Genomic DNA, 12772 nt, shown 5'->3' with positions numbered 1-12772 from the left:
TAAGAGATGTGGGAACTATACCAGTGCTGAGGGAGAGGTTGTAGATGTGTGTGAGTATAGGGGTAAGGGTAGAAGAGAGGGAGGGGAGTAGTTGTGAGGGGATGGGGTCGAGGGGACAGGTAGTGAGGTGAGAGGATAGTATAAGGGCAGAAACTTCATCCTCTGTAACAGGGGCAAAAGTGCTAAATTTATGGCTATGTGGGTTTTGGATGATTGTGAGCTTTTGAGGGGGTGGGAGATCGGTAGTATGTTGAGAGCTGATTTCAGTTCTGATGGAGTCGATTTTGTTGTTGAAGTAGCTGGTGAAATCGTGGGCTGAGAGAAAAGTTGTGGTGGGAGGTGGGGGTGGGCGGAGAAGAGTATTGAATGTGGAGTACAGACGTTTTGGGTTTGAAGAAAGGGTAGAGATAAGAGTAGAGAAGTAGTGTTGCTTATATAGATTAAGGGCAGAATAGTAAGAGTTAAAGATGAACTTATAGTGAAGAAAGTCAGCAGAACTCTGAGATTTCCTCCAGTGTTGCTCAGCAGTACGGGAACATCTGCATAGGTACCGTGCAAGAGGAGTATGCCAGGGCTGAGGATGATTGTATGTTTTCCCAGCTATGGTAGGTGGGGACAGGTTATCAAGGACCGATGTAAGGGTGGAGTTATAGTGGAAGATGGATTCATCAGGACAGGAAAAGAAGGGGATGGAAGAGAGAAGAGGTTCGAGAGAGCTAGCGAGCTGTTGCTGAGCTAATGACTTGATTCTTCTGTGAAGTTTAGTGTGGGAGGTAGAAGGAGGGAGAGTTGTAGGGAGGAAGGTGATGGTACAAGTGAGGAGGTGTTGGTCAGAAAGAGGAAAAGGTGAGTTTGTGATGTTTGAGATTGTGCATCGATAACTGAAAATCAGATCAAGGGAGTAACCATCTTTGTGAGTGGGAGAGTCAGTCCATTGTGACAGGCCGAAAGAGGAAGTGAGTTGCAGAAGTTGTTTTGCAGAGGAGGCAGTGGGATTATCAACAGGGAGGTTGAAGTCACCGAGAATGAGGGCAGGGGTATCTGAGGAAAGAAAGTAAGGTAGCCAGGCGGCAAAGTGATCTAGAAATAGAGTTGCGGAGCCAGGGGGGCGGTATATGACTGCAACTCGTATAGAGAGGGGAGAGAATAAGCGAATCATGTGTGTTTCGAATGAAGAAAATGTGAGGGAAGAGAAGGGATGTATTTGTTGAAAGGTGCAACAAGAGGAAAGTAAAATGCTAACACCACCTCCTTGTCTATTGTCAGACCTAGGAGTGTGGCTGAAGTGGAGACCCCCATGTGACAGTGCAGCAGAGGAAGCAGTGTCTGAAGGAGAGAGACAGGTTTCTGTGAGAGCCAGAAGATTGAGAGAGTGGGATATAAAGAGGTCATGGATAGAAGTGAGCTTGTTGCAAACAGAGCAAGAGTTCCAAAGTGCGTAAGTGAAGGCGGTGGTGGCTTTAGATGCAAGAGGAATGAGATTAGGGTTACCAGAGTTTTGTTTTTGAAGTCTATTGAAGGGTACACATGGGTGTGCAGGGCAAGGAAAATGTGGGGGACCAGGATTAGGGGAGATGTCGCCAACAGTTAGTATGAGCAAGAGGGAGAGTGACATGAGATGAGATGCGGATTTGCAGTAGTGAGACTATTTTTGTGATGAGTTGCAAGTGGGAAAGAGAGTCTTTAGGAATGTGTGAAGTTCATGAATACAGAAGTAAGTTGAGGTTAAGAGAGATGGGATAATGAGTAGTGCAGGTGGTGAGGGGTAAGGAGTAATTGAGTAAAGTAGTTTGTTAAACAGACAAAAGGTCCCAAAAAGGAATATGAAGATATTTAGCATTTTTACAAAATAGTCAGACTCAGTATTAAAACAGAACTTGCCATTTTTTCAGAAATTCATTCATTAGTGAAATGAACTAATAATAACAAAAAACAATTTTTGCACATTTATTTGTGTGTATTACATTGATGTTTTATATACATTATTCTATGTAAACGCTATATTAAAGTGATAGTAAACTTTTATTTTAGGGGACTTTTATTTTATCACTTCTGGAATCTAAGCCATATTTTGGAGGGGCTTTAATTGATCACTTCTAATGAAGATGCGCTCTAACTTTTTAATTTAGCCATACCATTCTAATACCCCATGTTCTGGCCGCCCTCTACAAAACATAATTGTTTTGTGAGCTAACAGTTTGAACTGTTCTTCAAACAGCTCTCTAGCCATAGGGCACTTTTTTTGTAGAAAGAGCGCCGACTGGAGAACATTGCAAACCATTAGCTCACAAAAGAAAATTAGTTTTGAAGCGGGTGGCTGGAGCGTGGGGTATTAGAATTGCACGGCTAAAATAAAATGTACAACATATTTTCATTAGAAGTGATCAAAGTCCATCTAAAATATCCCTTAGACCTTATATTAAAACATGTCAAGTTTACCATCACTTATACAGTATATACACTGGTGGATTTCTGTCTCTTGATTCAAAACCTTTCTACTGTACCTATTTTGTACCACCCCACACTGTGTAAAGGAAAGCTGACCCCAACACTGATTGGCTTATTATTTGGAAGTTGACTTGACACTGGGTAGCATGAGGGCAGGGGGGGCGAAACAAGACCTCACATGACCCCATAGCAAAGCCCGTGGCAGCTCCCCCCCACACCATTTTCAGAGCTCACTTTTCAAAAGTCCCACTAATAGTTATACTGTATCACCATAAAAGCTACTATAATCAGCATACCTGAATAAAAATAGAAACCATATTCCTCAAAATCTTTGGACTAGATGGGCAGATCCATCTCAGCTGAGACCCCTATTAATAAGCTCCTCATTAATTGAATATAAAGCTTCAGCTTAGTAGAAAAACATTTGCCCCAATTACATCTGATCCCCAAACAAACATCTGTGGGGTCAATTTAACAAGTGCCGGGTTGACATGATTCGTTGTAGCGAATCATGTCCACCCGACATTGTTAAATGCCGACAGCATACGCTGTTGGCATTTAACATTGCACAAGCAGTTCTAGTGAAATGCTTGTGCAATGCCACCCCCTGCTCACTGGCTGCCAATTGGCCGCTAGCAGGGGTGTCAATCCCGATCAGATCTTACGACCTCTACTTCTTAACTTCTGTTTCTGGCAAGCCAGAAACGATAGGCGTAGAAAGCAGCATCCGCTACTTGTTAAATCTACCCCATTGTTATGTCTTTTTTATGACTCTTGTTGGAATGGTAGTTTTCATAATTTTGGCTTGAAATTAAAGTGAATGTAAATTTTGATGAATTAGTGCACGGTTTTTAATAATCCTATTAAAAACAAGGGCACTTTTATTCATCAAAATTGACATTTCACTTGTTTTCTGCAAAAACTTACCTTTTAATCCTGGCAGCCGCTCCAGCACTTCCTCCGCCCGTCGCCCATCCGGCTTCCTCCAATCATGGCGTTGCATCAGGCAAAGATTCCCCCGGGGGGGGGGGGGGGGGGGGAGCCGTGATTGGCGGGAGCCGGATTTGTCATTTTTGACGCTGCAGAGACTTCCGACGGCTGGGGGAAACGCTGGAGCGGCTGCCAGGATTAAAAGGTACGTTTTTGAAGAAAACGAGTGAAATGTCAATTTTGATGAATAAAAGTGCCCTTGTTTTTAATAGGATTATTAAAAACCAGGCACTAATTCATCCAAATTGACATTTCACTTTAAGGTATTCTGCCCTAGTAAATTAATTTATCTCTGTTAAGGTTTAACGCTAACATTCCTGTCATTATAATAATAGGTGAAAACATGCTTTTTTTGTCTAACCCTGCCAATCAAAGCTCAGGCAACTGCCCACTACATAGTGCCCAAAAACTAAAATAACCTGTTGGGTACTCAGTCATCATTAGATATGCCACTTATTTTACACCAGCTTCTCATTAGTGCAGTATTAGTGCTCAATGAAAAAGGAATGTTTTGTTACAGCAGGCCTGTCTCTCAGCTCTTCACTGGTGTCCTATTGTAAGCACAGAGGCACTGTCTATTCCCCTTTGATCGGGAACCTGTGTAGCTGATCATTTGATTGCCGGACAGCTGGGCAAGAATTTGATAATAATTTGGCAGCCTTATACTCAACCCGTCTCTCTCCTGCTTCTGTGTGTGTCATATGACTTTCTTTGGCAATTCTTCCTCCCATCTGTTTCTCTCTCTATTCTCTATAGAAACATAGATTTGGATGGCAGATAAGATTCATGTTGCTCCTATGCGTTTGCTACTCTTTTCACTTGTTCCTTTTATTCCACTTAAAAATCCTTAAAGGGACATTAAAGTTATTTGTTATATATTCAAATATACACCTAGATTACAAGTTGTGCGTTCGCGTTTTAACGCTGAAAAGAGGGTAATTTCAGCGTTAAAACAGCACCATAGCCATTACAAGTCTTGTCGGTATAGCTGTACCGCAAGCCTTTTAGCCTGTAACGCAACGTCAGTCCCGCACACGTAAAAATTGCGTTTTTTCATGGGACTTCCATAGCGCAGCCATTTCAAGTTTTGCAGTGAGGCTAAAAAGCTTGCGTTACACCCTATAACGACAAGATCTGCTTCGCAATCTGAGAGCAGTAGTTATGAGTTTTACGCTACAAAACTGTTACATAAAACTCAGAACTAAACTGCTACAAAGTACACTAAACACCCATAAACTAGCTATTAACCCCTAAACCGAGGCCCTCCCCATCGCAAACACTATATTAAAGTTATTAACCCCTAATCTGCCGCTCCCAACATCGCCGCCACTAATAAAAAATTAACCCCTATTCTGCCGCTCCCCGACATCGTCACCACTATAATAAAGTTATTAACCACTAAACCGCCGCCCTCCCGCATCACAAACACTATTTAAATATAATCCCCTAATCTACCGTCCGCCCACATCGCCCCTACTATACTAAAGTTATTAAGCCCTACACTGCCGTCACTATAATAAACCTATTAACCCCTAAACCACAAGCCCCCCCACAACAAAATATACTAAATTAGACTATTAACCTCTCAACCGAAAGCCCCCACATCGCAATAAACTAATTTAAACTAGTAACCCCTAAACTTAACGCCCCCTAACTTTATATTACAATTACAATTTCCCTATCTTAAATTAAATTATAATTTACCTGTCAAATTAAAAAAACTAAGTTTAAACTAACAATTAAACTAATATAATTATTAAACTAAAATTAAACTAACTACTAATTAAATAAAACTAAAATACACATTAAAACATTTTTAACACTACTCTAAATAGTATCTAATTACAAAAAATACAAAAGACTAAATTACAAAAAATAACAAACACTAAATAACGAAAAATAACAAGCAAAATTATCAAAAATAAAAAAGAATTACACCTAATGTAATAGCCCTATAAAAATAAAAAAGCCCACCCAAGTAAAAAAAATCCTAGCCTACAATAAACTACCAATAGCCCTTAAAAAGGCCTTTTGTAGGGCATTGCCCTAAGTTAAACAGCTCTTTTACCTGTAAAAAAAAAATACAAAGACCCCCCAACAGTAAAACCCACCACCCAACCAACCCCCCAAATTAAAAAAAACCCTAACTCTAACAAAAACCTAAGCTACCCATGGTATGGGCATTGCCCTTAAGAGGGCATTTAGCTCTTTTGCATTGCCCCTAAACTAAAAAAAAAAAAAAACACCAAAAAAAGTTAAAAAAATCCTAACTCTAACTCCCGAAGATCCACTCACAGTTGCTGAAGTCCCGCTTGAAGGATCTTCATCCCGGCGGCTCCATCTTTATCCCGGCCGCTCCATCTTCATCCAGGCGGCAGGCGGCTCCATCTTCATCCAGACGGCATCTTCTATATTCATCCCGGTGGCGTCTTCTATCTTCATCCTGGCGGCACAGAGCAGGTCCATCCTGAAGACATCCGGTGTGGAGCATTCTCTTCATATGGTCGCCGCCATATACGGAATCTTCAATGCAAGGGATACAATTCAAAATGGCGTCTCTTGCATTCCTATTGGCTGATTTGATTTTGCAAATTCAAATCAGCAAATCAGATGAGAACTACTGAAATCCTATTGGCTGTTCAAATCAGCCATAAGGATAAGAGCTACTGAAATTCTATTGGCTGATTTGAACAGCCAATAAAATTTCAGAAGCTCTCATCCTATTGGCTGATTTGAACAGCCAATAGGATTTCAGTAGCTCTCATACGATTGGCTGATTTGAATTTGCAAAATCAAATCAGCCAATAGGAATGCAAGGGATGCCATTTTGAATCGCGTCCCTTGCATTGAAGAATCAGTATACGGTGGTGACCTTATGAAGAGGATGCTCCGCGCCGGATGTCTTCAGAATGGATCCGCTCCACCGGGATGAAGATAGAAGATGCCGCCTGGATGAAGATGGAGCCGCCTGCCGCCTGGATGAAGATGGAGCCCCCAGAATGAAGATCACTGAAGCGGGACTTCAGCAACTGTGAGTGGATCTTCGGGGGTTAGGGTTAGGATTTTTTTTAACTTTTTTGGGTGTTTTTTTTTTTAGTTTAGGGTTTGGGCTTTTCGTAAAAGAGCTAAATGCCCTTTTAAGGGCAATGTAAAATAGCTAAATGCCCATATAAATGCCCTTTTCAGGGCAATGGGTATCTTAGTTTTTTTAGATATTTTTTTTATTTTGTGGGTTTGAGGGGGTGGGGGTTTGTAATGTTAGTGGGACTTTGTAATTTGTTTTCAGGTAAAAGAGCTGTTTAACTTAGGGCAATGCCCTACAAAAGGCCCCTTTAAGGGCTATTGGTAGTTTATTCTAGATTAGGTTTTTTATTTTGGGGTTTTTTTTTTTTTTTAAATGGGTATTAGAATAGGAATAATTTTTATTATTTTTTATTTTTGTTATTTTGTGTAATGTATTTTTTTCAATTTGAGGTGGGTTTTTATTTTTGGGCATTTCATAAAAGAGCTGAATGCCCTTTTAAGGGCAGGAAAAAGAGCTAAATGCCATTTTAAGGGCAATGCCCATACAAATGCCCTTTTCAGTGCAATGGGTAGATTAGGTTTTACTTTATTTTTATTTTGTGGGTTTGGGGGGTGGGGGTTTGTATACTGTTAGGGAGTGTTTGTTTTGTTTTGTAGCAAAAGAGCTGTTAACTTTAGGGCAATGCCCTACAAAAGGTCCTTTTAAGGGTAGTTAGTAAATAGTTAATAACTATTTACTAACTAGTCTACCTAGTTAAAATAAATACAAACTTACCTGTGAAATAAAAATAAAACCTAAGCTAGCTACAATATAGCTATTAGTTATATTGTAGCTAGCTTAGGTTTTATTTTACAGTTAAGTATGTATTTAGTTTTAAATAGGAATTATTTAGTTAATAATTGTAAGTTTAATTTAGCTTAGCTATTTTAATTATGTTAAAGTTAGGGGGTGTTAGGTTTAGGGTTACGGTTAGGGTTACGTTAGGGTTAGGTTTAGGGGTTAATATAGTTTAATTTAGGTTGTTGCGATGTGGGGGGCTGGGGGTTTAGGGGTTAATAGTTTTTTTTAGTGGTAGGGGTGTAGGAGGCCAGAGGTTTAGGGTTTAATAACTTTATTTAGTGGCGGCAGAATAGGAGTTAATAGATTTATTATAGCGTGGGCGATGTTGGGGTGCAGGGGAATAGGGGTTAATAACTTTAGTATACTGGTGGCGATATTGGGAGCGGCAGATTAGGGGTTATTAGCTTTATTTAGGTAGTGGCGATATCAGGGGGGGCAGATTAGAGGTTAGTAACTTTATGCAGGTGCCGACAACGTCAGTGAGGGTCAGATTAGGGGTGTTTAGACTCTGGGTTTATGTTAGGGTGTTAGGTTTAAACGTTATTTTTTTTTTTTCCCATAGACATTAATGGAACTGCGTTACAGAGCTTTTCTTTCTGCGATCGCAGGTGTTTTTTTCTGACCTGTCTCCCTATTGATGTCTATTGGGAAAACATGCATGAGGACGTCAAAACAGCGCTTGGATTGTGTGCGGTATGGAGCTCAACGCAGCCATATCGCACGCACAAGCCGGCTGTTTGAAAACTTGCAATGGCTGCGCTATAGAGGGTTAAATAGCGCAACTTTTAGCAGGCTGTCCACTAAAAAAGACTGGGCACTTAAATGTTCAATCTTTTTAAGGTTTATAGATTTTAATTAAGTTTAAAAGGCCTTCTATGCTTCAATGCATTACAAATATGGAGGAGACAGTCAAGCGAGTCAAATCACTACTGTTTATGTGGTGCTGCAGATAAAGAGGTAAAGTGGTTGCTTTACATATTACTGGCAGCCATGTGGTGAAATTAATGTGAAAAATGTTCATGGTTAGATTGTGGTTGGAACAAGAGTGTGGCTTAAGGGGGGGGGGGGGGGCATTGTGTAATGTTACCCCCAGGTTTTATTATGCCCAGTATATACAGTATATTACTTTTTAAGACAGATTTTTTTTATACATATTTTGGGAAGATCACATTATTTCCATATTTACAATGAACAAATCATCTTGAAGGACATTGTACCATTTTATTAAAAGAGTGGACTTTGTTTCTGAAAAGTCATCTTATGTCACCCTAGATGCCAGGAAGATATGCTACAGGTATATTTTGTGTCATTGTCCTATTTCTTTCTTGAAATACAAACAAGAAAATGTCATCTTTATTCAGAATGCATAACAAAAACAGCTTATTTGCGTTGCCTATACCATAATCCTCCCTTCTGCAAAAAAAGCATGCTTCCAATTAATATTTCTTAGCCATACAAATGTCTCCCATTAGAATAGTGTTTAACCAGAGGAACATCCCTTTTACTGGGATAGATTGTATGCCTGGTCTGTTCCTTTCTAGCTGAGCTGACTCAAATCTCTCCACATTGCTTAATTTGTTTTCTTCTAATTGTACATTTGCTTCGTATAACCCCATCTGGACTGATTCAAACAGCTCCACATAGCTTAGTTTTTTTTCTGACTAATATTATTTCTGCTTTATAACTCCCCATCTGAACTGATTCAAGCTGCTCTGTGTTGTTTAATTTATTTCAAATGGTCTGTTTGCCAGTCCCACAGGCACTGATTTAAACCATTCTATGTTGTTGTTGTTTTTTTTCATTATCATTTTTTAGTGGTATATTACTGCTCACTACCTTATTAGCCAGCATAAAAATAATAATGACAATAAACAAGTTGTAGAATCCTTAGACCATGGGGTTACCCCCTCGGCCATGTTTTCCTGGACACTTATGGGTTAGCTTATGACCAGGGTTGCCAGCTGCACAGAAAAACTGGATGACCTATAGTTGACTGGGGATTAGCAGCAGATAGGATCACACGGTGGCCCTACCTCAAGGTCTTCCTTAGGCTTCACATAGACCCTGCCATAGTTTTAACAAATGATCAAAGAGATGTATTACAAACTAAGCAGTGATTTAACCCTTCCTAGTTGCTAGTAGTGCAAACATAACAGGGATTCTATTCCTCCTTTGGCTGCCAGTAACACAAACAGAGCAATGATTTTACACACAATGGTGATTTTTGACCCCCCCCCCCCCCTTGATTGTCAGTTACAAATAAAACAGTATCTTTTTTACCCTTTTTGGTTGCCAGTTACTCATAAGGTATGAATTATCATAAGGCGATCGGTTGCAGGCTCGCTCATTTGAGCCTGCAACTGATATTTATGAAGCAGCGATTTAAACCCTTGTTTCATAAACCCTCTTGCCAACTTGGAGGTGGTGGGGTGATTGACAAACACTGACAATTTCAATATTCTACTGCTTTAAAAATATCTACACATCTGCCATTTATTGTGTGTCTACAGTATTACACTAGTGGTATGTATAGTGTTTGTTATGTGTGTGTGTGTGTGTGTGTGTGTGTGTGTATGTTTTTAACTGTGGACTTTACCAAACTGATCAGCCTCTGGCTGGAGTCTTATTCTTCATAAGAGTTGTTGATGTGTTAAAGATGATTTAACCCAACTGTATACCAGGACACCCAGTAATGGATATTGTTCTTGTATTTTGTCAGATGATTAGCTAGGGCATAATGATAAAAACAACCCTCCATAAAAAATGAAGTTACAGGAAATTTGTTAGCTGCTTCTTATTTGTTTCATGTTGGTTATTTTATGACGTTCTTAGGCTCTACAGAGACCATGTGGTGTCATCTTAAGGTAAGTTGAGTTTTGTTATCAGACGCTTTTAGATGTTGAGCCCATATCGCATCAGCACAGATGTCCCATGCTGAATTTACTCTTATATCATATTTACATGAGTCCAAGTTGGATCCTACACAAAGACCATTTTTGCTGTTGCTTCTCATCATGTGTGTTTATTTTTATTAGGTATGAGACTTGTTCTGGACAACTGAACATGGATGTATACTTTCAATACTTAGCTCAACGGTCATACGTAGAGTAGCAACCTTTTGCTCTGTCAATCCCAGGACATGTTCTGTGGAAAGATTATGGCTAGTTTCTGGTACAACACCTTCTGTTGCACTCCCCATGTGCAGTAGAGCACAGCACAATGCTCACTGTGCATGTGAAGTAAAGTAAAATTTTGTGCATGGGAAATAAACCAGATCCTTCCTGTGTAAACAAGATTGGGACAGCAGGAAGTTGGCTTTGGGCACATGACATACCACCTAATTCCAGGGCTATTCCAGTAAAGCCAGTATTGGTGGGTGTTGTAATTATATGGCATAGTGCTTAAAGGGACTTTAAAAAGATAGATAACTCCTTTACTACCAATTACCCAGCTTTGTACAACCTACATTGTTATATAAATATACTTTATAAGATTAAAACCTCTACATTTCTACCTGTTTCTAAGCCACTACAGACAGCCTCTTATCACATGGATTTTTTATTAGCTTTTTACAGCAGGAGACTGCTAGTTCATGTGGGCCATTAAGATAACATTGTGCTCATTCCCATGGGTTGTGGGAGAGACTGCACTAATTGGCTAAAAATGCAAGTCAATAGATTATAAAATAGTCATGTGATAAGGGGGCTGTCAAAAGATGCTTCTATACAAGGTAATCACAGAGGTTAAAAGTGTATTAATATAACCATGTTGGTTGGGTGTGCAAAACTGGGGAATGGGTAATAAAGGGATTATCATTTTTTATTTTTTTAAACAAGAAACATTTTGGAATTGACTGTCCCTTTAATCTGGTAAGAACTAAATGTGTGAGAATTTCTAGTTCTAGTTTCAGAATAAAAGGAATTTATCTGAGTAACATTTTTCTATTGTCTAACTGACCGCATTACTTTGGTATTATTAATGATATCATTTCCATTAACAACTTGCACATACCATTGGATTGAGAATGGTATGACTTGAAACAAAAGGGGCTAACATTGCAGTGATATGAGAAACTCTAACATGAAGTCTAGAAAATCCAGTTCCTCGCACACAATGGCCAGTCTGTATAAGAATCAGGATGCTCAATGTCAAACGTGTTTCGTAAGACCCATATGTTAAATAGTCATACAAACCCTATTTAAAGGATAGATACATCTATGTCATTAAGTATACAATGCTCACATGTGTTAACACAGAATTACTCAATCTGTAGTTATACTTATGCTAATCTATACAAACAAACCTAACCTTAATAGTATATACATACATCTCATTAAACACACATGAAGATTTCCACAATATAGTCAAATATTTACACATATTCTTTGCATATATTATTTGCGAAAATTTTATACAAATGTTATGTTCAAATAACTTCTCACAATATACTAAACTGTCATCATATGACTTGTGAATTTCATTCTTACACATGTTAATAACATTAAGATAGTAATGATAATCAACTAACATACTGCTTATCTTCCTCTGTATAAACCCTATCTATACCTTTTTTTTCAATCTATATACAACTTTACATCCCATCTGAATTTAGGCCATGCGGTACTCTAGTACCTAGGTGAAATAACCAGTATACTTCCTTTTGGCCCAATAATTTCACTCTATCTCCATCCCTAGCATGTCTAGTTACATGTTGAATACCCTGAAATTGTAGCAAAGTGCCATCTCCATTGTGGTGATTACGGAAATGTAGGACAATTGGGGTATCCAATTCTGGATCCTCTATTGACTGTCAATGTTCTAAGAACCTCTCTTTCAAAGGTGTTGTTGCCTGATCTACATACTTAATATTGCATACTTTCCATGTAAGCAAATATACCACATAACTTGTGTTGCAATTAATGTAGTTCCTAATTGTGAAAGTCTTTTTGTCATCAATCCATGTGAAAATATTGCCAAAAATAGCATGTGTACATGATTTGCACCGTTCCACATTTGAAAAAGCCTTGTTCAGATGTTAACCAATTAGTGGTTTCCTTCCTGGGCAACATTGATGGAGAAAGCATATTGGACAATGTCCTAGATTTTCTAGTCACAAATTGACATCCATTTTCCACAATCTTGCCCAGGGTTTCATTCACTTTCAAAATAGGTAGTGCTTTTCTGATAATATAACATATGATATTATGTTTTTTGCTATATGCAGTTATAAAAACTGGCTTTTCCTGAAAGTAACTTTTTACACGCGATTTGGACCTCAGTAGATCCTTTCTTTCTATTTCATCCACCTGTCTCTTTGCTTCTTTTAAGTGTTGTTGCATGTAACCTCTTTCTAGAAACCTTTCTGTGGTCTATTTAGCCTGTGATTCATGTGCCTCTTTTGTGGTGCAATTTCTTTTCGTACTCATGTATTGCCCTTTGGGTATGGCTTTAATGAAATGTTTCGGATGG

General features: G+C 38.9%; 1 protein-coding gene across 10 annotated transcripts in view; it reads left to right on the top strand.

Annotated features, from left to right (window-relative positions):
- NLGN2 (neuroligin 2) overlaps positions 1-12772 on the top strand; it is a 177144-nt gene that overhangs the window by 131968 nt on the left and 32404 nt on the right. The window contains exon 3 of one of the 10 annotated variants that reach the window (XM_053718398.1): positions 987-1037. The exons of the other annotated variants lie outside the window; for them this stretch is intronic. Within the exon in view, the coding sequence (XP_053574373.1) occupies positions 987-1037 (51 nt within the window). The remainder of the gene's footprint in view (positions 1-986; positions 1038-12772) is intronic. 10 annotated transcript variants of the gene reach the window in all.

Source organism: Bombina bombina, chromosome 6 (genome assembly GCF_027579735.1).
Source record: "Bombina bombina isolate aBomBom1 chromosome 6, aBomBom1.pri, whole genome shotgun sequence".
NCBI classification, from domain to species: Eukaryota; Metazoa; Chordata; class Amphibia; order Anura; family Bombinatoridae; genus Bombina; species Bombina bombina.
Note: the sequence above shows the minus strand (reverse complement) of the source record. Positions and strands in the feature narration are given on the sequence as shown.